Genomic DNA, 25655 nt, shown 5'->3' with positions numbered 1-25655 from the left:
TGTGCGGTCATCATCAGAAAAACAAAGTTAGCCCTGGCTCTGGTGGTGGCCATAGAAGAGGAGTGGCTGACTTCCTGGAAGGACAAGCTGGTGTACTGAGGCCTTATTAAGATGATGTATTTGACCCCACCCATTCCATGTTCTAGAGAAAGACCTTTAAGAAACTCCCTGAGTAATAATGGTCTGCTGCTCTGTGAATCAGAGGAGCAGGTTGCTCTTCAAGAAGAAAGGACCCAATGTGACCATAATCTTAGACCTAATAACCCAGAATAATGAGGACAGCTGAGTCCCCAGGGCAAGAAGATCAGCTGCCTGTGCCCAGAAGCACAACAGCAGGAAGACGCAGTCAGAAGAAACACAGCACTCAAAACACGTCTCCAATTCTAATCCACATAGAGAAATCTTCAGTTCTACACACCTGTTTACCCCCTCAAATACACAAACAACATGTTTGTGACAGCTAGACCCTTCTCCTTGCCCAAAGTACACACAAGAGGGGTCAGGAAATCTCACCTCTGAGTTCACCTCTGGAGAACTCTCTAGCGACTCTCAGGGAATCATTATCTCAGGATCAGGGCTAGCAGCCCACACAAGTGCTCACTTCGGCATTCAACCTCCTAGACTAGGGTGTGAAAAGCTACTAGTCAGGCTCTCCAGTTAAGAGCGGTTGGCCTGGTCATACTACCCAAAGCAATCTGCAGATTTAATGTGATCCCTACCAAATTACCCATGACTTTTTTTTTAAGAGAACTAGAACAAATAATCCTAAAATTTATATGGAACCATAAAAGACTCAAAAATGGGGGGAGGGTATAGCTCAGTGGTAGAGTACATGCCTAGCATGCACAAGGTCCTGGGTTCAATTCCGAGTACCTCCATTAAAAAAATAAACAGATAAATAAATAAATAAGTAAACATAATTACCTCCACCCAAAAAACAAAAATAAACAAACAAACAAACAAATAAATAAATAAAAGACTCAAAACTGCTAAAGCAATCCTGAGGAAAAAGAACAAAGCAGGAGGCATAACCCTTCCAAGACTTCAGATAATACTACAAAGATACAGTAATCATGACAGAATGGTATTGGCACAAAAACAGACATATGGATCAATGGAACAGAACAGAGTCCAGAAATAAACTGACACATCTATGGTCAATTAATCTTCGACAAAGCAGGCAAGAATATATAATGGAAAAAAGACAGTCTCTTTGGCAAGTGGTGTTGGGAAAGTTGAACAGCCACATGTAAATCAATGAAGTCAGAACACTCCCTCATGTCCATTGACAGATGGATAAAGAAGACATGGTATACATATACAATGGAATATTACTCAGCCATAAAAAAGAATGAAATAATGCCATTTGCAGCAACATGGATGGACCAAAAAATTATCATATTAAGTGAAGTCAGAGAAAGACAAATATCATATGATTTCACTTATATGTGGAATCTAAAAAATGACACAAAGGAATGTATTTACAAACTAGAAATAGACTCACAGACAGAAAACAAACTTATGGTTATCAAAAGAGAAAGGGGAGGGGAAGGGATAAATTAAGAGTTTGGGATTAGCAGATACAAACTACTGTATATAAAACAGATAAACAACAAGGTCCTACTGTATAGCACAGTGAACTATATTCAATATATTGCAATAAACTATTATGGAAATGAATCTGAAAAAGAAAAAAATATATGTATATAACTAAACCAGTTTGCTGTACACCAGAAACTAACACAACATTGCAAGCCAATTATAATTCAATTAAAATAAGAAAAGAGCAGCTGGCCCAGTAGGGTCAAAACCTAGTTAGTATAAGTAATATCATGGACCAGACAGAATGAAATTTAATTAAAACCAAAACTGATAGTGTTTGTCTTCTGAAAGGTAGAGAATGGGGAAATAACTGTGCTAACAAACTCCCCCAGAGTGGAGAATACATGGAGGACCAGAAGGCTGGCCCATAGTTTAGAAAGGCCTGCTCCTGAGCCTGGGCATAGGCAGAAGCAGTCCTAAAACAACACGCAGAGGTGGAGCTGGAGAGCTGAAATATGTTGCACAATAAAACAGGAGAAACTTCTTTTGGGAGTGGCTGTGAAGCAGCAAGAGAGGAAGAAAAGGATGCACCATGGCAGAGTGGCAAAGGTCATTTAGGACCAAAGATACCTAATACCACTGGATTCTAAGCTGTCTTTATTGCTGTAATACACGCTCCCTACCCCAGACCTTCAGCCCAGTCTGTCATCCACACAAACAGCTTTGAGGTATGTTTTGTTCTTACTGCTGTTTGATGGAAACCAGGGAAAGGGGGCCAAATTCCAAGCTGGTTCAACACAGAGCAAAAAGAGAAAAATCACAGGAAGGGAAATGTGAGTCTCAAAGAAGCAAAAGTGACCATGAGAATGTAAACCCCCAGGACTGGGCCAATCTAGAGGAGGGCAGGGCATAGGGAACTGGAGCAGACATCTAGCTTACACCCATTTATGTCCACAGCTGTGAAGATGCAATGCAGATTCATTATGGAGCATCCACTGTGTGACAGGCACTATCTAGGCTAGAGGCTAGGGAGGTGCAGATGAGGAAGGCAAGGTATCCCTGTCCCCTCACCTGGCAATCTGTGCGTGTGTGTGTGTAAGAGTCAGGGAGACAGAGGTATTGAGATGACAGAGAGAGACAGACACAGGGAGAGATGCCATGATGCAAGCCAAACACAGGGAAGGGTACCAACAAGCACAGCAAGGACTACAGGGTAAGATCGACCATAATGCTGGAAGTGAGGCAGGCACAGGGAGCTACGGGAACAGAAAAAAGGCAATTCCATCTAAGACAAGGAAGCAAAAGTGAAGGTCAGAAAACGTAATGCCCAAGTTTAGTCCTGAAGGGTATTTCTGCAACACAGGGAAAAGCTCTCCACCCAGGCTTGGGCATGGACATGAACAAAAGGGCACTGAAAGTTACAGGTTGTTCCAAACAGCCACAGAATGGGTACATCCAGGAGGGCACCCAGATGAGGCTGGAGGGTAAGCTGGGGCTGGATCATGAAGGGCACAGTGCACTATGCTAAGGAATCAGGTTTGGGGAGAAAATGGGGAGATGTTGGTCAGGGTTTAAACTTGCAGTTAGAAGATGAATGGGTTCTGCAGATAGAATGCACAGCCATAGTGATTACGGTCAACAATATTGTGTTACATGCTTCAAAGTTGCTAAGAGACTAGATCTTAATGTTCTCACCACACACAAAAAAATGATCATTATGCAACACGATAGAGGTGTTAGCTAATGCTAAAGCAGTAATCATAATGCAATACATAAATGTATCAAGTCAGCACACTGTATGCCTTAAACGTACACAATATTATATGTCAATTACATCTCAATTAAAAATAAGTAAAAATCTTAAGTAAAAAAAAAAAAAAAAAGGTTCTAGCTCGCCAGCCTACAATGACACAGGATGCTGTTTAGGGTTCAGCAAATAACAGCAGCCAGACATCTCAGCTTCTAAAACATGCCATAAGAATATTTGTTTTAATATTTAAACATCTAAAATATATGTAGGATATCACAGTTTGACCAGAATGCAATTTAAGTATGCAGTTTTGGGGTCATATATACCAATAATGTGTTCATGCAAAGCAGACTTCTGGATAAGTGCAAAAATTCTAGTTTGGGGATGTGACCGCCAAGGGGCTAATATTCAAAATATACAAAGTGCCCAATCAAAAAATGGGCAGAAGACCTAAACAGACATTTTTCCAAGTAAGACATACACATGGCTAAGAGGCACATGAAAAGATGCTCAACATCACTAATTTTAGAGAAATGCAAATCAAAACTACAATTCGGTGTCACCTCACACCCGTCAGAATGGCTATCATCAAGTCTACAAATAAATGCTGGAGAGGATGTGGAGAAAAGTGGACCCTTGTGCATTGCTGGTGGGAATGTTAATTGGCGCATTCACTATGGAAAACAGTATGCAGATTTCTTTAAAAACTAAAAATAGAGTTACCATATGATCCAGCAATTCCACTCCTGGGTATATATCTGGAAAAAACTGAAAACTCTAATTCAAAAAGATACATGCCCCCAATATTCATAGCAGCACTATTTACAATAGCTAAGATATGGGTGCAACTTAAGTGTCCATCAACAGATGAATGATTAAAGAAGCTGTTTGTGTGTGTGTATGTAAATATGTGTATATAAGACAAAGGAATACTATTCAGCCATAAAAAATAATGAAATATTGTCATCTGCAGCAACATGAATGAACCAAGAGAATATAATGCTTAGTGAAATAAGTCAGATAAAGACAAACACTATATGATATCACTTATATGTGCAATTTTAAAAATACAAATGAATCTATACACAAAACAGAAACAGATTCACAAACATAGAAAACAAATTTATGATTGCCAAAAAGGGGGAGCGGACAAATTAGGAGTATGGGATTAACAGATACTAACTACTATACCTAAAATAGATAAGTAACAAGGGTTTACTGTATAGCACAGGGAATTACACCCAGTATCTTGTAATAACTTACAATGAAATATAATAGCAAAAAAAAAAAAAACTGAATCACTATGTTGTGCACCTAAAACTAACACAATATTGTAAACCAACTATACTTCAATTTTTAAAAAATCTCTAGTTTGGAACCTTCATAGAATTAGAGTGAAGGGCTGCATAACTCAGGAGATAGTGGCTTCCTTGAGAGAAAGCGTAAGTAGAAATCTGACGTCAAAAAACTGTTGAGTTAGCTTTCCTGGTCCTTGGAAGCCCACTGGGTACTTCTTTTTTAGATAATGAACCTCTCACTACCTGTTCCAAAGACTGGCTCAAAGAAGCCTTTGACAGTAGAGTCAAATCCAGTCCATCGTGCATACCAGCTCATTGTTAGGACAGAAGTGTTTCTCTCATATCAAACCACAGTCCTGGAGCCAATTCCTAAACCCAACACTGATTTACATTATTGCTATCTATGCAATACGTTTATAAATGATAGTTGCTCTTCCAGTGATGTTGAAGCTCACTAAATTCAGTTCACCTATTTCATTTCATATATGCATTACTGAATCCCTGAGGGCTATTTTTACTGCAAAATTGCACCCTCTGTCAATTTGCCTCACTCAAATACATAACCATGCTCTTAACAAAAGATAACAAGACTGGAAATAACCCTGAACGTGAAATCAGGAGGTCTGGAGCCCTCCATCAACTGTGCTGGTAACTGGTCATCTAACCCTGAACGAGATCTCTTCATCTACAGTAAGATGGAGGCATACTCTTGTCCTGTATTACAAAAAACTGTTATGAGCACCTGGACAGAGAATGGGTGAGAATGTGTTCTGAAACGAAAAGCTAAACACATTAAAGAGACACTTTTCTAAACCAAACAAACAAGCAAACAAAAATATCTTTCTTCTAACTCACTCTTGGTTAAAAAAAGAGTGTGACTGGATGATGCCTCACATTGTGAATCCGCAAAGAACATCAAAGAGTACACCAAAAACCAAGATTAGAAAACAAAATCTACCAAGACAATACTCCACTGCACATTGAACTTGAGTTACCAGCTGTGGAGAAAAATAGGACAACTGCAAAACCAGCCTTATTAAGCATTCTTTGGACCTTGGTCGCTTTGGGTTAAAATTCTGCAGGCTCTGCTTGGCATTCAAAAGAGAAGCAATGCTCTTCAAGCTTCAGCAGATAAAAATGATCTGTCCACTAGGCCCTTCTTCTTCACTTCTCCCCACCCACTTCCTTTTCTTCCAAAGGAGTACGGCTCTCATTTACTCACTGGTTTGCCACATCCTGCCTCGGAAGCTACTTCCTGGGAGCTGCTTGGCCTATTTTGAGAGGAGCTTTAACTCCTTCAGGCCCCTAGACCCTAGTACATTTATGGCATCCCTGCCCATCACCATTGTTTGCAGTCTAGTTAGTAACTAGACTCTCTCTACTTGATCAGCTAATACTCCTAACTTCCTCCATGCCAGGCTCAGAATTAAGCACTTTACCTACAACAAAGTCAGGCTGGAACCACATCTCTTGGTCCCATCGGGGGGCTCCAACTAGCTGAGCTTTGCTTAATCAGTAAAAAAGGACAAAAAATAGAAAAGATTCAAGCACAGTTACCAAGAATCTCAGTGCACGTAACAGTGCAGTTGACACCAGTGAAAATCCAATGGAGCCAACCTCCTGTCCCACGGGAGTTCAGTAAGCTAACACAGACATTCGTTCACTCCATGTTTACAGACTAGCTACCACGTGCCAGGCCTGGGCTAAAGATGGGGCATCGAAACTGAACTCTTGATCTCCAGATGCTCACAGTGCAGGTGGTGAAACACAACAGGTATGTGTGAAGATCGCCACACACACACACACCCTCCCCAAGTGGGTTGTCTCGAGTAGTTCATGGACAGTATGGCTAGGGCTTTTCCAAGGGAGACCACACAAAGTTTCATGGTCAAGATAATATCTGACTTCAGCCTACAAGGAGGGATAGGCTCCCAAACACTGGCAGTAAATGTGGACGAGAGAGGCTAAGTAATAAGCCCGATCAAAACAACTGTTTAGGTGTGGAGCTGGGACGCCAACCTCAGCCACCTGCCTGCACAGATCACTCCCACCATGCAAAGCACGAGCAGAGTCTGCACGTGTGGAAGGGGCTGGTCATGGTAGGAGCAGGGCATCATTAGCTACCTGTGGATCCTATGGAGAGATCTGTCATCTTCTGCTGTGTTACACCTGGGCTTCCTGCTCTACACACCAGCCGGTGCAGGCCGACTGGCCTCTCTGGCTGGCCAGGCATGTGTGTCCCTCCCAAAAATTCCCAAACAAGGAATAGGCCCACCTCTGCCAGGGAGGACCAGAGACCTGTCGACGGCACACCTGTTGCTGAACTCCCAAATATCCCCAAGTCCACCAGCAGGAGAATGCCAAACACTGGAGCTTCTATGACAAATGAGAAGTATCATTTTTTTCAAGCTCCAGACTTGGACCTATTGTTACCTTTTACCAGTCTTCAGCAATCCGAACACCTGACTTTGGATTATGTATCTATCCACCATATTTAAAACATCAAAATCTGATGATTTCTAGAGTCAAAGAGCCAAAGGGTATATACCATGAAGGGAAGAATTAACAATAGTTTTTTCTCTCCCTTCACATACAGTTATCACTCTTCCCTCTTTCTCTTTTTTTCCCTAAAAGTTCAATCCTAACAGTCAAACCATACAGGGTTACCTGTAGGCTGCAGCTGACTCTACAGAAATCTATCAAGCCTTTAATGGCTGTTACCAAAGATATGTCAAGAGAGGCTGTGAGGGTTGACAGAAAATGAACTCACTCTGTGCTAGGGGGCCTTCAACAACGAGCAACTGGTCACCTTACTTCATTTTAAACTGAACTTAGAAACTTTCCCCTACTTGTAAGACAGACTGAAGGGCAGGCATTGGGACAGGGCAGAAAACAGCCCTGCTCTAAAGAGCAGTCAGGGGCCCTGGATCTCGATTCAGGTCTGCACCAGCCATATAACACCAAGTAAGCTGCCCAGCCTCTCTGGACCTCAATCTTTTCACAATATATCCAGGAGACTAAACTATCAAAATCTTTTCCACCTCTAAGATTTAAGGACAGACAAGTGGCTACACTCCAGGGAGAAGGAAGGAAAGGTGCTGGTGGTGAACAGGATGAATAATATAATAGAATGCTATCCTGGATCCAGAAATAGCCTAGTTAGTGCTGCATTCACCTTATCAGACTAGATTTTTTAGGGGAGGGCAAGAGGGCTGGTGGGACGGAATCACAGCCACCCACAGTGAAATTAAACTCTTCTCCCAAATGAGTTCTGAAGTGTGATTTATCCAGAGTGTTACAGAACTTACCAGCAGTATGAAACCACGTTACCAAAATTGTGTTATTGCACAAACTTAACTTTTCCCCAAATGTGATTTGCAGAGAGGATGCAGAGCTGAGAATCCTGTCTATGGCCATCTGTCCTATCCCTGTCCCTGGGGAGGCGTAGGGGGAGAGTGTGAAAAGCCACAGGTGCCGTGTATATTCAGACACCGATGTCACACATCCATCAAGCCCAAGGATAAGGGATAAGTGTTCAGCTCAGCATGCAAAAGAGGCTTGCCAGCCCATCAAGCCCCAAATGTTCCCTGAGCATTCCTCTGTGCCAGGCATGGGGGCTGAGGGAACACTAGGGAATGTCACTGCCAATTTCCCCACTGGGCTAGGAAGGGACTGTTGGCTGAAAAAGCAGTACAAAGGCCTATAGGCACTTAGCTCCCTGTCTCCCTGTGTGACACACACACACATGGCCCTTAACCAGGATCAGTTTCCTCATCTGTCGGGTAGAGATAACACACATCCTGTCTGCCTTCTGCGGTTGAATGAAGAAATAAATGGATGTAAAAACAAAGAGTATACAGATTTGCAGAACAAATGCTACAATTACCACAAACTGTGGCCGTCTTGTGCCAAGATACTATAAACTAAAAATAATCAACCACTAATTAAGTCAAGTCAGACCTCACAGGGATTGTCACTCTTGTCCGTGGGAGGGGGAGCATCTCCTGCCCTCTGCCTTTACTGCCACCTCAAGGCTTAAGTTATTCAACAAAATTTTACCAAACCAGATGGAACATGATATGCACTGGAGATAATGAGGAGTAAGACCCAGTCGCAGGCTTCCTCAAGTCCCGTCCAACTGGACAGCGTTACACAAACAACTAACGTGTGATGGGATACGTACAGAGTGCTCTGGAAGGTGGACAGATGTCCACTGCCTGGAGTTGGGTAGAGGACAAGTCTGTGATGGATTTACAGAAGAAGTGACCTATCAGTGGAACTTGACACAAGCCAAGGATCTCAATATGAAGGTGGAGAAGGGAAGCCCCAGTAGAAGACACAGTCTGAGCAGAGGACAGGGCCCACTGGGGAAGACGTTTGGAAGAACGATGAAGGAGAATTTGAACCCAAGATCTACCTGGAACTGACCCACAACATCTGATCTGAGCCACAGGAAGGGAGTGTTGCCTTCCCTTTATGTCCCTTTACTACCCTTCCCTATTCCTACACACACACACACACACACACACACACACACACACACACACACACGCACGCACGCAGCCTAGGAAATCCTCCTTGAACTCTGGGAGAAGAAAGCCGAGCTTCCCGGGCGGTGTCTGTCTGGCAGATGGCAGGCCGAGAAGCCGGAAGGAGTCTATATCAGGCTGTACTGTGGCAGTTGTTTCCGAGCACCTTTTGCAGCCTCCCGTTTCACTGAAAATAATTCTGCTTCCTGCACATCCCCAAAATTGCAAGTATGCCCGGTGTTGTCTCTATTCTAAGTCTGTGTGGATAAAGAACAGCTGAAGAGCATTGTCACTGGAAGTTCTTTGGGAAGCGAGAATTTTCTCTCCTTCTCACCTGATAGAAAATAAGGCACCTTGGGCTGGGAACCTAGTTCTAGTACATGAGTCCAGTCAATCATCAAAAGCAGCTTACACATACAAAGTGTCCATGAACCCTTTCTGCTGAGTGGGTTTTGTTCCCATCTTACAGACATGGAAACAGACCCAAGGATATGAAAAAACTTGCACCAGATCACTAAAAATAATAAGAGGTAGGGTCAGGACTCAAACCTATGGCTGCTGGTAGCCTTTCCACTGTGTCTCACTGTCTCCAGGCTACGCTTACTCAAAAGTCACACTCACAGGTCAAAATAGAATCTGCTGTGTAACAAGGTCAACTTCTGTTAAGGTTTCTTTGCAGTCCTAGGTTCTCTACCTGCCCTGAGATAGGACTGCAACAAAGATCTCCAAGATCCCTTTCAACAATAAAATGTAATCTACTTAATATCTACTAAAAGTTTGCAAGTATACTCAGTTGGGATTTACACGGCCCTGCAGAGCTCATTACATAAACCCTGGAAGGCAGGGAGGCATTACCATCATGCCCACCTTCACAGAACAGAAGCAGGCACAGAATGGCCATGTGGCAAGTTAACAGTAGAAAAGGAGTTCAGATCTCACACTTTCGCTCTGCATAATGTAGTGTTATTCAGAAGCACTGCAGGCTGAAAATTCTGAAGACTTTCAGACCCCTTTGAAAGAGGGGTGAGACTCTGCATTCAAATGAAACACTTGTAGGTGGGGTAGGGGCAGAAACATTCAGTCAAAATCTGATCAGGGAGCTGGGCTCTTCATGGCACTGACACCAAAATACAAGTAACATTCAGAGGTGATCAGTATGGCCTTCTGAGACCATTATGCAGTGGGCCTGCTGACTCCAAAATTCTCATCATCGTATCTTCAACTTTCTAGGAAGCAGACCCTACTCTAAAAAACAATATAGGAAGTCCTCTGGACATTCTGCCTCCCCCGCCAGCCCCCGTGAGCTCAGGCAGTCAGGAAGACCAGATGTCAGAGCTCCCTGAGATCCCTTCCAGCTGTCCCACCGTCTTTAAGGTCCTCTCCCTCCCTGCCTTTGTGGCTCTCAGGGAAGACAGGCACTCTCCTGCACACTGTGCCATCGGTCAAATTTGTTTTTAGTCTCTCTGAACATACTCATGCCCATGACTTTAACATTTCCTTAGGGAAAAAAGCTAAAACTTCAATTTCTCAGTTTCTGAAAGACAATTTTCTAAACCATGAGTCTGTTAGACTGAAATCAAACATCACATTTAGGCTTCCTAAAAATATTACCTCAGCACAATGCCTCATTTTTGTTCCCACATGCCCGTTCCCCAAACGCACACACACACTTAAGAATGTCATTTAAACACTGGCGTGTATAATTTAAATGTCTTTAATACCATCTACTAAAAGGACATTTCCATGTGATTCTTCACTTCAAAGCTATGATCCAAACTGGAGCTTTTATTGAATTTCAGGACTAAACAGGTAGATATGTGGATGGCGAATACCGACAATAAGATGCAGAGATTTTAAAATGCATTCAACTCAGTCATAACATTGGCATCTTATTCAATTTTCAGCAGAAGTCCTTCTTGTCCATTTCTCAGCCCAGTGCCTGGTATCAGGTATGTACTAAATATCACTTAAATGAATGTTAATGCATCTTAATCTTCTAAACATGCAAGTTAGAAATCTACTGCTGTAATTCTGGTCATAATCTGAATCTATTTGACCCTAAGACAAATGCCACTGGAACAAACAGCAAGTCACAAGCAGCTGCTGGCATTCAAAGTATATATACCTCTGTTATTTGAACTGTTTTGAAGTTAGCCTTGTTTGGAAGACAAATGGTTGGCAGCTGCGAGTTCAATCACAAAGTGCTTGGTAGGAAGGCAGAGAAAGAACCAGAGTGAATCAAAGTGCTATTTCATACACTGAGCATGGAATGCCTTTCCAACAAACATCTTTCGTTTCCCTGGGGCAAACTACTCACATTAAGCCCTCTGAATTTGGGAAAACTCAGGACTATACTTTGGGAGGAAGAATCTAGGTTGAAGGCCAAGCAAAGCTGGGAGAGTGGGAGTCACTCCTTTCACACAACTCTGTTAATATGTTTTAAGGAAGAGGGTGGCACATAAGAAAAGCCACCAGGCAACCAGTCCAAAGGCCTCAATTGGATGTATGACACTAAACAAATTACTTCCTTCCTTTGTCCTTCATTTTCTCCTTCGAAAAATAAAGGTGCAAAAATAAAAATGGTAAAATTGGATGGAATTCACTGCAATGATGAAAATGCCATAATCTGTGCTGTCCATCAATACAGTAGCCACTAGCCATATGGGGCCACTGAGTCCTTAAAGTGTGGCCAGTGCACATTAGGAACCGATTTTTAGCTTTATTTAATTTTAATTCATTAAAATTTAAATAGCTACATATGGCTAGTGGCTACAGTTTTGGAGAGTGTAGCTCTAAGAGGACTGCTAGCATTTTGAGCAATCTTTGAAGGGCTGTGTGGGAAAAGCATGGGTGTGAGAGCACGACAGACTTGGGTTCTAAACCTAGTTTTCCACCACTGTTGTGCAACCTTGTGCAAATTATTTAACTTCTCTGAACTTCATTTTCCTTATCTGTGCAATAGAATATTATGACCTTCCTTGCAGAATTTTAGTGCACATTCAAGATAATGGATGAAAATAGACCAGACAGGCCCTCAATAAATGGTAGCTATTTCTCCAGTTACGATGTCCTCCAGGGATAAAAGTTTAACGTCTTTTGACTTTATTGTACTTCCTGACCTAGGACCCATACTTTATTACCCCACAACTGGGTGCTACAGATGCAGCTCTTATCTTTCAAGAAAGCAACCTGCTCAGAATGTTCCAGATCCTCAGCTGTGGGTGAGCCTCCAGTAACCCAAGACCTGTGTGGCTCCGGAACGGCTGATTTCCGCTTCCCCTGTGTCCCCTCCACCTCACATTTCAGGAATTCACAAAACTCTTCCCTGTGACTACAGACCAAGCTGAAACTGTGTTCAATGCAACCAAAACACCTGTTGGTGGTTTCTGGTACTTTCCTCACTAACTCTCCCCTTGACTTCCCCTAATAAATATTTTATTGCTTCTTTTTTATTTGGAAATGCTTTGTGACTTTTTTTTTTTTTTTTTTGATAATTGCTCAGTGATTTAGAATACTCAGAAACAGAAATGCAGCAAGCTACATTTAATGCTAACCCAGCATTAGTTTAGTTAGCAAAATAAAACAAGGCAAAGGAGACTACCTTTTAAAAGGAGTGTTCCAGTAAAATAAAAAAAGTGTCGCACCGTCTATTTAAATTAATATAATATGTTATGAGCCAGGTCCAAATGTTCTGCTGGTCCTTCCTTCAGTGAATAGAATCTTTCTGAGGCTCCAATGTCCAAGTTTTATCAGTGGACACAAATGGATGCCTAAGATAAGAAGGATGTATTTTCCACTGTTAATAATTATTGGAATGTTAAACTACCCTCTTCTTGTTTCTCCAGCATTCTACAGACTTGGAGAGAGAGAGAGAGGAACTGAAATACAAGCTAACATTTTGGTAGGATTTCAATTTGGATTTGAGTAAGCCATTAGACAAAAGGTTTACAGTTAGCTTGGAATTCCAGCTAACTTCTGAGGCTTCTCCTCCAACAAGGACATTCTTGAAGGATTATTTACTGAAGGATGGTATGAAATCAAATAGGGCAAAATAATTTCGACTCTGAACTCTCACGCTTGGTGACAGTTTAATTTTTAAAAAATAACCTGAGTATGTAAGTTATAACTTAGTAAAGAAACATAATTAATCTGGATCCAGACAAACCTGTATGACAATCCAGTCATGTCTTCTCCTCATAACTCCCCAAATTTCAAGATTTAATCTGAATCTGGAAACCATGTGGATAACTCACTCAACTCAATTGTTGCACTTTGTCTGAAAAGTAAATGCACTTTCAAGAGCATTCCAAATTCTGAACCATTCTTGGTAACAGTTAAACCCAAAATAGGTCAACTCCAGAAAGGCATTCATTTCGCAGTGACTTTTGTCTGTGGTTATTTTGAAAACCACTGCTTAAAAAACTGACATTATGAAGCTTAAAAATAGACCCTTCAACTAAGGATCCTGGACTAAAATAAAATACCCTTTCTTCCCTCTATTTCCTCATTCCCTTGTCCCTCAAACACCTTAGGAGAGTGGAGATATAGAGGGGTACCCTTTACCAGAGTTTTAGATTATTACTTGAAAAAAATTTCTATAAATTAAGAATATTAGGTAAAGTTACCGAAGTTCAGTGCTGGGTAAACCTGGAAAATTTTCAAACCAAGTAAGTGTTCCAAATGAAAACATGTAATATATACACCATAAGAAAATCTGAGTCGGGATAAAAGTTCAACCACCTTCTTCCACTCCAGCTGTGCGAACTCCCAGCAAGCTCCTCCCCCTCTCTGGATCTGGTTTCCTCATCTTGCAAAAGGAGACACAGGGCTAGAGGATCTGTAAGGTCCCACACAGCCCTAACAGGCTCTGCTTCTCTAAAGCCGGGCAGCTGCTTCCTATTTTCATGACTCCTTGGAAAGAGCAGAAAAGTCCCTGGTCCAGAAGGTCCCTGGGAAGCCTGGTTATACTTTAAGTGTTCCCCTGGGACATGAGAACTGCTCTTGAGAGCAACACCAGCTGAGATGGAGATGAAACAGAAATGGTGTTGGGGGGCGGAATTAAGTCATGTTTTGCAGATGACACTAGTAAATCCAGAAACACTGATATTCAAACAAAAAATTACTAGACAGAATAAGTGGTTTTTAAATAATTTGTACAAATCAAACCACAGTCAAGATGGAAAACATAAATTTAAAAATGTTCAATCACAACAGCGTCAAAATGTTAAAGTCTCTGAAATATGAACTCAGGACACAAGAGAACTATTCAGAAGAAACAATAACACCGTACTATTCAAGAAACAATAACACCATAACAGGAAAAGAGGAGACACTAATAAATGAAAAGGTAAGGTACACCATGACAATTTTTAAAGTTTTCTTTAACCCTACCCAATTTAAAAAAAGAAAATAAAACTATCAAAACCACATATGAGTTTAAAAGAAATCTCAGAAATAGGTAAAAATACCACAAAGACCAAATAAAAGTAAACCTGAAAATACAACAGATGGATAAAAATCATATTTAATAAACTCCATGAAGACACTAGAATTCATTGTGAGAAAAACTATCTTAGACCCACACTTCACATCAAACACATTAATTAATTCCAGATGGGACCACATAAGGGAGAAAAAAGGCTAAAAGAAAATGAAGCCATATAGTCCTGCTAGTGATGAAATGATGACAGATGTCTAAATACAAAGAAAAGGAGGCTATCACATACAAAAGACATGCTTCGGAAGATTTTTTTGAAAATAAATGTTTTTTCTTAAGTAATACAACATAAAAGGAAAACATCCCAACGAGACGATGTAGTAGCCACACATTTTATAAAATTTTAAAATATAAAGCACAGCGACCTATTGCTTCAACAAACCAGAAAACAAGTTAATTGTGTACTTGTTAATAAAAGACATGAACTCACAAAAAAATGAATAAAATACAAAGTACATAAAAGCTAAGTAGATATATCTATTAAAAAATGGTCGGAGGAGAAGAAAAGTTTGCATGAGACTTTAAAAAATGTTCAGCTGGTACCACAAAACCATCCCACCTACCACTCCAGCTTCATCCCCTGCGACCTGCAGCCATGCACCCAGTGCACTAAACCACTTGCCAGCTCCTCCACATATCCCAAGCTTTCCCACATGTGTGAAGTCCTGAGCTCTCTTCCTGCCGTGCCCCCTCCCCGCCATTCCCGTGGAAATCCTAGCCATCCTTCAAGACCCAGCTCAAATGTCATCTCCTCTGCGAAGGCTCTGCTAATCTCCCCATGGACGTGCCTTCTTCCTCCTCTCAATGAGCTCTGACAGTACTTTCTTTGTACCTCTTCTCTTGGGGCCCTTTTCCTACTCTGCAGCCATTTGTTTCCTTCTTCCTGTGTGCCTGCAACTTCCCCTTCCCCTCCTTTGTGAGATTTTAAGATCCGTGGCGGCAAAGACAATCTTACTCACCTAGCTTTAGCATCCAGCATAGCAAATTACATTCAGTTAGCATTCATTAAGTATTAGTTTAGACAGAATTGATGAAATACAGAAAATTCCATTTCAAAAATACAGCCTAGCTAACAAAGTAAAACATACTGACCTTAAAGGAGTCCTATTAAAAGATCAAAACTCACTAAACTTACAAAAAAAAAAAACCAAAAACTTCCTGAAGCTTAAGGAATCAGCTGAAACATACATACACTGTAAATTGGTTCTGTCTTTTTATGGAACATATTCAGTTAATATTTAACTACAGCAGTAACATGGTTCGTTGCCTCTGATTCAGTGTATGAATTAATCTAAAAGAACAAAACAAATTGGTTCAAAACATTCCTAAGAGTATCAATAAAATTCTGAAAGCCACCTAAATCATCAACAGTGTCATTTGTGAAGCCTAATCCTATTAAATTCTACTCTTCAGCCAAAAATAGATGACAAGCATGAGAATTTTGTCCATACATAAAAATTGGAGGGTGGGAGGAGGGGGACACCCATCAACTGGTCATAAATATTTATATATGTACATAATGGAATAACCAAAAGTTAAACTGGAAAATTTAATGTCTGGAAGTTCTTTCTTTAAAGGATGTTGATATATTAAAAAAAAAATTTTTTTTTTAAGTTGGGCTTAAGCAGAAAAATGTTGAAAAAAAGAGCTGGGGGGAAAGGAAGTCACTCTACCTTTGTCCGATTTTTCAACACTCTGTAATGTCTTCTTAATCTGATACCCTTGCTGACATCAAAGCAGGATGCCCCTGGGAGCTTCACCGAGAAATCAGAGGCAGGATCAGCAATTTTAGCAGTAGCCCTGCACCAGGATTCAGAGAACATCTGTTTTGGGGTTTTTTTGGGTTTTTTTTTTAAAACAAAATACAATTCATCTTGCGAAGTGTTAACTTAGCAAACAGGTCTGTCAGCCTCCAAACAGCTCTCATGGGCTGTCAGGCAACAGAACTAAAACACAGGACAAGAGGGAAAAAATCAAGTAACAGTAAAAGACTAGGATGATTTTTCAAAATTGGCAGCTTCTAGAAGGGAACAAGGAAACAAAAGTGGGATCCTAAGCTTTCTTTTCGGGTACACCTCATCTTCTTCCCAGCCTGTGGGTTCTCCAGGTTTTCTCAACATGTCAGACAGATTCACTATTACTTGACCTACGGGTGTGGTAGAAATAACTACCAACGCATACTGAGGGAAGCTAGCAAGGAAGGGTTTTTTGGGTTGTTAGCAGTAGTTTGTTTGTTTAAACATTATTTTAGTTTTGTCCAATCTACCAATAATGATTTACTGTATTAAAAGAATAGTGTTGTAGGCCCAGGGGTCCAAAAACGCATGGTCCCTAATAATCAAATTAATGAAAAAAAGACACATAAGGAACATTTAGTAAGAAAGCATATGACTCTAAAATTATATTGCATTTAACATGATGTTTATTACACAACACAGACCAGAGTACAAAAGGGAAAAGAGAAAATGTGAGTTAACATTAAAAAGGGTGTAAGACTTAGGGAGAATTTTATTCTCTGGGTACTTTTTAAAAATTTATTATAAATTTTTCCAAACATACAGAAATATGGAAAGAATAGAACAGTGAGACCCACAAACTAACAAACCAAACAACTGTGAACAATTTTGCCCCACAGGCTTTATCTACTTTGTGTGCATATTTTTTTCTGAACCATTTGAAAGTTTCACGCATCACCTATAACATTCTCCTACATAATCATACGATTATTGCACCTAAAAAATCAACCATAATTCTCTATTCAAATTTCCCTAATTGTTCCAAGAATTCATTTTACAGCTGTTTCATTTTTTCATTCGGTACCCAATCAAGGATCACGCATTCCACTTGGTTGGCATGTCTCCTTAACCTCTCATTCTCGAACAGCATCAGTCCCCTCTTTTCCCACATGACACTGACTTTTTAAAGAGACTGTGTCAGTTGTCTTAGAGAATGTTCCACATCCTGAATTTGTCTGATTGTTTCCCCCTGGTGTCATTTATCTTGCTCCTCGGTCCCTGCATTTGCTGTAGACAAGAAGTCAGATCTCAAGGCTTGATTAGATGCAGGTTTGGGTTAAATTTTAAAGGACAGGCAGCATGTAAAGTGTCCAAGTCAACATGATTTATCAACACATTTGCAATTTGGTATTAAGGATAAAAGAACAATCAGCTGAGAGGGAAGAAATCAAAGCTGGCATCACTAACTACACTTCCCATTTGGACGGCATTCCCACAATCATAAAGTGCTTTCATATATGTTATTTGGGATGACACTCACCTGCCCTCCTTCCCCTACAGGTATGTTGTGTTATCGCCCTTATTTTACTAATGAGGAAAACTGAGGCTCACTGAAATTAAATGACATGCCAAAGGTCACAATTAAGAGGCATAACTAAGCCTTGAACTCAGGTTCTCGAATAGCATGGAGTTACTGAGAAAAGGCTACATGAGAGATGAGCTTTATACTAGGTCTTGAAAGATGGGCACATTCATTCATTCCAAGTACTAGACCCTGGGGAAATATCAGTACACAACACAGTCAGGATCCTTCTCCTCACCTAAAGTGTGGTGGCAAATACAGAACAAAAATAAAATCACACAGGAAAGTGGAGGAGGGCATTCCAGACAACGGAAACCACGTGAGCAAGACCAAACAGAGGTAAGCAGTGTGCTGGGGCAACGGGCCAGAGACGCATCAAACTAGATGGGTAAGGCAGGGGCAACACCTACTCTACTCAAGTATTCTCTCCCCTTCTTTCAAAGATGCATAAATAAGTGAAAGCATAATGTTTTAAGTGTTTATGTTCGAACAAGAACCCTACACATCTCCTTGCCATGGGAGTCATAAGTCATCTTTATGAATCTTTTTGCCATTTCTGTATCTTCTGCAACAGTAGAGACATTGTTCCCAAGGACATAGGCTCCAATTAGCCCTGCTTTTCACCTGAAGCTGTTCTCAAAAGATGGCACCAGCAGTAGATATTGCAGCAACAAACCAGCAGAAGCACCCAAGTTCAGAACTACAAAATCAGTTACAACCACTTCAGAAGCTTCTAGTTATCACGGCAAGGCCATAAGAGAGCCCTTAAAAGCACATCAACCTGTCTCAACCTTTCTGTCCCCTTCCTTAAGGACCATCACATTCTAACAGATGTGTGTCCCTTACAAACCTAGCAGAACTGCTGATGCTATGAACTGGGCTCTGAATGCAATTAATTAAGTAGGTCTGAGGGTTTCAGGGTTACACTGAAACAGCCCAAAATCCAAAAGCTGTGACTGCCACCAACACCAAGCAATGCACCTTCTTGTTTATTCAGCACCTTATGGCCTTCAAGGCATTTCTGTATGTGTTACCTTGCTTCATCTTCAAGGTACTCCTTCAGGGTAGGAACCGTTCAATCATTAACCAACAGAGATCTACTTGCTACGGGCCAGATAGTGCTCTATTCACTGAGCAAGGAACAAACCAAGCCCCCACCTTCACGAAGCATACATTTTAGAGGGTACAGGCAAAGGGGCAAATACTTATAGACATTGCAATGTTGATGCTATAAAGAGAAACAGGGCAAAATGAAGGAGCAGAGCATGACAAGGACTGCTGTAAGCAGAGGGATCAAGGATGGCCTCTGTGGAGAGGTATTTGAGCAGAGGTCTGAAGGAAGTAAGGCGCACGTCACAGGGGTATGTGAGAGAAGAGAATTCCAGGGAGAGGGAATGGCCAAAGCCAAAGCTCTGTGAAGGGAATGTGCCCAACCTACTGAGGAGCAGCACAGGGAGCAGTGTGGCTGGAGTGCACGAGTGAAGGGGACGGTGGAGGAAAACCAAGAACCTGAAAGGAGGGCCCTGTTGGCCACTAAGGCAAAGACTTTGTGAACCGTTCTCATCCTCACTCTATAGATAAGGAAAGTACAAAGGACTTGCCTAACTAAGGTCAAAGAAAAAGTGAGGTCTTGGGAAGTACCCTGCATTGCTACTGTGATTTCTTCTCAGGGCTCAAATTTCTCCTCAAAGAGATTAAAAGTGTCCTTTAAAACACAAAGGGATTAAGGATGTGCCTAATCACGGAAGGAGACACAAGGTACCCTAAAAGCCAGCAATCCCATTTCTGAGTACATTCCACAGGGAACTCTTACAGGAGTCCAAAAGACATACAAGGACGGTGATGGCCGCACTGTTTGAGGCAGCAAGGGGTTGGAAATGACAAAAACGTGTTATTCTAGTGGAATAATAAATAAAATGTAGTCCACGCACATGACTGACTGCTCTGCAGCCAAAATAAATAATGAATGAGATATACATATAACATCATGAACAGAACTCAGAAACATGGTATTTGGTTAAAAAAAAACAAAAAAAAGAAATACAAAAGTTTAGGATAGTCGTTGCTCTGTTCAAATATTCCCAATTCTCCTCCTTCCAAGAAGGCCCCTGCCCCGTTCGAAGGTCAGCATGGCGATGTGATTGGCTTTGCAAAAATGGGAGCAAAAGTGGTATATGTCACTTCTGGGCAGAAATTTTACAAGCCAGAATGTGGTTCACAAGAGTCCCTTCTCATTAAGCATATTTCAGATATGGTGCCTCCATCAGTCTGGGTCCCTAATGGAATCCAATCAAACAGAGCCCCCAACTGACCCGCAAGTATTGTTAAACTATTGAGATGTTCCAGTGTACCCCACATGATGCAGATTTACAGCACAACAGCATTTTCAATAAAAACTGAATATATTTAAGGTGTACAACATAACAATCTACACACATAGCAAAATGATTACTATCATCATGCTAATTAATATACACATTTCCTGAAAGTTATCACTTTTTGTCTGTAAGAAGAGCACCTGAAATCTACTTTTAGCAAATGTCCAGTATTCAAAACAGTATATTAACTACAGTTATCATGCTGTGCATTACAGCTCTAGACTTCATCCTATGTAACTATAACTTTGTATCCTGTGACCAACATCCTCCCATTTCCCCCACCCCCTGACCCCTGGTAACCACTTATCTACTCTCTGCTTCTATGTATCCCACTTTTTTAGATTCCACATATAAAATAAGTGAGATGATACAGTATTTTTCTTTCTATGTCTGGCTTATTTAGCATAACATCCTCCAGGTCCATCCATGGTGTCACAAATGGCAGGATTTCCTTCTCTTTTAAGGCTGAATAATAGCACAACAGCATTCAGCACGTTAAGCACAGAAATACACAGAACAATACTATCTACCTCCCAAAGGCACACATATCCCCAACAAATGGGTGGACTTATAACACCATATATTAAATATCTAGGGTGCCTGTGAAAAAAAGGGAAATAGGGAGGGGGGAATGAGAGTAAAGGGGAAAATTAAAGAAGAAATGAAAAGGTATTAAAAGGTTTGCTAAACACATTGTGCAAATATCAGAAATTTCATTCACTCACTGATTCACTCCACAAACATTTGTGCACAAGCACTATTCTAGGTACTACTTACAGAGCAGCAAATCAAAAAAGGCAGTCCTATGCTTATAGTTTATGATGTGCAGACGAGAGAAACATTTAAAATACCCTAATAAAAAATTATGGAGTGAATGAGTGTCATTAAAAAAAAAATCAGGTGACATGCGAAAGAGGGACCTACTTTAGATTAGATGGTCTGGGAACATCTTTGAGGAAATGACATTTATGAGAAAGGTGAAGACTGCTTCCTTCCTAGCTTGGGAAGAGGAAGGGATGATTCATTCCAGGCAAAGGGAACAGCATGTGCAAGGACCTGGAGGGAGTAGGGACCATCCTATGGAGGAAGTGAAAGAGGACCAGTGTAACGGAAGAAAGGAGAGGCAGGAAATGTGGTTAAGGGGGGCTGGCAGGCAGGGGAGCGGGTGAGAAACAGCAGGCTCAGCCCAATATAAAGAGTTTGGATTTTATTCTAACTGCAATGAAACCATGAAAACATTTTAAACAGGGGACTGATAACGATCTTATTTCCAATTTATTTCATTCTAACACATAGCACCCTTGCAATATGCCCATATATTTTCGCAAAAACTTGCAAAAGAACTATTTTTGCACTATTTTTCATGGACCCTCAAAACTTGCATAGACTTGAGGTCCCACATGGCTCAGCTCTGAGTGAAAGAAGTGCTATGTTACAAGCCAGTCCCAAGTACTACATTAGCCAGGAGCTACAGGGAAGTAACCTTGCCAATTTAGCACCAAGAGTTCTTTAATGTCAATGCATTTTTTTTCTTCTTTAATTTACATTGTATGCTAATATTCAAAATCATGCCCTGGTCCAATCACAGAAATCCTGAGTACAGCAGCCTTGTTTGAGAAAGGTGAAAGATGAAGATGTGTTCAGCTTTCCCCGTTAGTGACAGGAAATGTAGGGGAACAGTCCCTGTTTGTCTGAGACTGCCTACACAAAGATGCCTCCTATTGTAACAACCAATGAGTCAGGGAGGTAGATGGCAGATGGCACAGAAAACTGAGCAACGGAGAGTTGTCTATCCGTAAGCTAAGGCACCTTAACACACACATTTACCATCACGATTGGAAATTACCTTCTGGTTTCCTTCAGCCTTCTCAATATTTACCCAGCAGCAAAGGTACCAGCAGCTAACATTCATGGAAGGTTTACTATTATCAGCTCACTTAATCTTCACAACTACTCTAAATAAGTTCTATCATTAGACCTATTTTCGCAGATGAAAAAACCCTAAGCCTCAGAGAGATGGAGAGACTCGTCCCAGGTCACAAAACCACAGGTAACAGAGCCAAGGCTTCAAATTTAGCCTGACTTCAAACTCCAATCTCTTAACCACTGTTTAGAATCTCCCAGTCCCACCCAAATATTTCTGCCACCAACTCCAAGGCTGTTTCTTCTCTTCCTCCCTGTATTGTTTTAAGGAAATTCCTCCCCTTTTCAAGAACACAGCTGTGGTGTCAAATTAACAACAGAAGGGCTACAGGCACTTCCACTCAAATCAAATGGGAGCAGGATGATCAGGCCGCAACATTCAGCCACAATCCACTGTGGTCAAAACCTGTCCTATCCTGCCCTGCCCTGCCCTGGAGGGACTTTCAGACTATTTTAAGGGGATAAAATTCTGTACACAAAAACTGAATGAATGTTTGCAAAGTAATCCACTAACCTGTTCAAGTCACCCTGCAAAACAGACACTACAGTACTGAAGGGAGTTTGTTGAGAACATGTCTATGGAATGTGGTTGAGCTCACATCACAGGTCTCTCCACCACTGGCCTTGTGATCATTATAGGGATGGACAGAGTCACCAAGTCAACAGGACCCCCAACTATTAAAATCAAAAGAGACAAAGGAAGGTTACAGAAGTCACCAAAGGGCACAAGGTCTGGGCCTAATCTATTCATTTCAACAGCCAGTTTCTTAAAGCCTCCAGTGTGAGGGTAAAAAGATTAAGAACTAAATCTTTGCCAGTTATTTGTCCAGCTAGCCGACTATCTCCCCCTCACAGGACAGAAACACCCATTAAACAACCTTATCACTGTTTAATGACATAAAGTGCTGGTTTGTGAGCAACACTGGAAGCTGCAGAGATGGAGGACCTTGTGTGTGATTTCCAAGGCCTCGGTGTTCACATCTCAGGTCAGAAGTTTAGGGCTTATGGTCACCTAAGGAACCCCAGGAGAGACTGATGAGAAAAGATTTCTTGACTGAGTGAATGAATGAAGAGTCAGATGAAGAAAAGCCGCTCCCTTGGAGTCAGATAGTTTCCAGGAAGAAGGCCAAGGAATGGGAGCCCCCAAAGTCGACAAGGGAAAAGCCACGGGGATGTCGGTGTACACATACCCCGCTGGCCAGGAAGCGGCCTCAACGAGGCACTCCCAGCCCACAGGTGACAGGCACAAAGGTGAGGACCGCCCACTGGCCCCAACTCCACACCCTGAGCTGGTCTCGAAAACGCAGATGTGATCTTAATTTTTCCAAAACATGTGCTCCCTTCTCCCTGTTACAGGCCAGAATCCCAGATGACCTAGGGGAAACAGCTGGGGAGGGGCGGGCGATGAACCACTTTTTATTTTCTAGGAAGAAGGAAAGTGGCAGAGGTCAGGGGTGACTGAAAGGGTCGGGAAATGGGTGGGGGTGGGGGGATCGAGACTCGCTGGGTCCACCGACTGCTCTTGAGTCAGGAACACAATCAGTGCTTAGTCACCGACACCTCGGCGGCCGGGAGTTCCTCGCGCCCGGCAGCCCGCGACATACGTGACGACCCAAGCGGGGCCCCGCGAGCCGCACACACCCGGCTCCGCTCCTGCGCCTCCGCGCGGGCCCCCCCCAGCCCGGCCCCAGCGCTCGCCCCCCTCCCCACACTTACTCTGCCGAGCTGGTCCCGTTAACCGCGGAGCCGTCGGGAGCCGGGTTCAGCTGGATGGGCGTCGGCTTCTTTTTGGGCATTTTGGACCGGGGAAAGGCGCTTCCAACTACGAGGGGAGGGCGGCCCCTCTTGTTTCCTCTCTCTGAGCTGCCCCGCGCCCGCTGCGCGGGGCCACGTCAGGGCCGCGGGCCCGGGGGCTGCCTTCGGGGGGCGCGTCCCGCTCAGGGCCGAGGGGGCCGGTGGCGGGCTCCGAGGGACCCCCGCCCCACTCCCGGCGCACCGGGAACCAAAGGGCTTCCCCGCCGGCGCAGCTCCGCAGCCCGGGATTCCCTCCTGCTCCCCCTCAGTCAAGCGGTCCCTCGGGCTCGAGCGGCCCCACCGCGCGCGCACCACAGCGCTGCTCCAGCTCCAGCCCGGGAAAGTGCGCCGCCGCCGCCGCCGCCGCGTTCCAAGCAGCTCCGCGCAGCCGTCCCAGACAGAGACGGGGGAGGGGGAGGGGCGGGGACGGGGGAGGCCTCGCCCCCCCCCACCCCGGGCGGCTGCGTTTTCCACACACCTACTCGGCCCCGCCCCTATTGCCTCGCCGGCAGCCAATGGGAGCACGCCTCGGCGGCAGATGACGCGGAAATACGTCACGGGGGCGCGGCCCGCTGCCCTGGGGGCGGGGGCCAACTCTGGCTCCACTGCGCCCTCTGCCGCCCAGAGGCAACCAGGTGGGCCCACCGGGAAGGAGTGGTTCCCACAGCTAGTGAGGAGGTTAGCTTGACCCCGCTGGTTGCCACGTGGTCTCCTTCACTGCGGTGACTGTGGCCCGTGGACCGAGTCCCGTTGAAGGAGACGAAGTGATAAAATGAGTAAAGAAAAGAACCCCTTCTCACTTAGAGAAGCAGCGTCGGGGAATAGACAACTTGTCAAGAGCCTCCTTGCGCCTAACAAACTGACAGAGATACAGATAACATATGAAACAGTAATACACACTACTGATCTACTGACCAGGGTACAGGGAGATAGGTACTCAGTGCTGATGAGACTATAAATTGGGGCAACCGGGCAGGTTGGGAATATATTTTTAAAGCCTTTTTAAAAAAAACTTTCATAAACCATACATAACAAAAAAATTTTTAGAAGAAAATGTTAGGGAATATCTTCGTGACATTAGGGTAGGCAAAGATTCCTTAAACAAGACACACACGCGAAAAAAAAACAAACCCTGAAGAAAAATATGATAAACTGGAATACTTTAATGTTAATTCCTTTTGACCTTCAAAAAGGGTAAAAAGACTTGCAACACATATTGGAAAAGTAACTCAGATTCATAATGTATAAAGAATTCTACACGTTGACAAGAAAGACATGAAAAGATGCTGAACTTCTTTAGTTATCAAGAAAATGCAACTTAAAACCACAATGTGAGTACCTAATGCCACTAAAGTATTGAAAATGGTCAAAATGGTAAAAATTTTAGGTACACTTTACCACAATAATAAATACTATGATACTATGCTCACTAATCTGGCTGAATTGAAGAGGATAAGTAGTATCAAATGTTGGTAAGATGTGGAGCAATTAGGACTCTCTTACACTGATGGTGGGGGTATAAATTTGTGCAATCAGTTTGATAAATTGTTTCGTAGTGTGTACTAAGGTTAAACTTACATCTATCCTATGACCTAAAGAGTCTGATCCTGGGCATATACCTACAGA

The 25655-nt window shown here is 42.5% G+C and overlaps 1 protein-coding gene across 1 annotated transcript in view; it reads right to left on the bottom strand.

Annotated features, from left to right (window-relative positions):
- Positions 1-24451, bottom strand: part of MAP2K1 (mitogen-activated protein kinase kinase 1) — a 67969-nt gene extending 43518 nt beyond the window's left edge. The window contains exon 1 of the mRNA XM_031452892.2: positions 23952-24451. Coding sequence (XP_031308752.1) covers positions 23952-24031 — 80 coding nt within the window. The 5' untranslated portion in view covers positions 24032-24451. The remainder of the gene's footprint in view (positions 1-23951) is intronic.
- Between the last annotated feature and the right edge of the window lie 1204 nt (positions 24452-25655).

This window comes from Camelus dromedarius, chromosome 5, assembly GCF_036321535.1.
Source record: "Camelus dromedarius isolate mCamDro1 chromosome 5, mCamDro1.pat, whole genome shotgun sequence".
NCBI classification, from domain to species: domain Eukaryota; kingdom Metazoa; phylum Chordata; class Mammalia; order Artiodactyla; family Camelidae; genus Camelus; species Camelus dromedarius.
The sequence above is the reverse complement of the archived record's forward strand: the minus strand, read 5'-3'. Positions and strand labels throughout refer to the sequence as shown.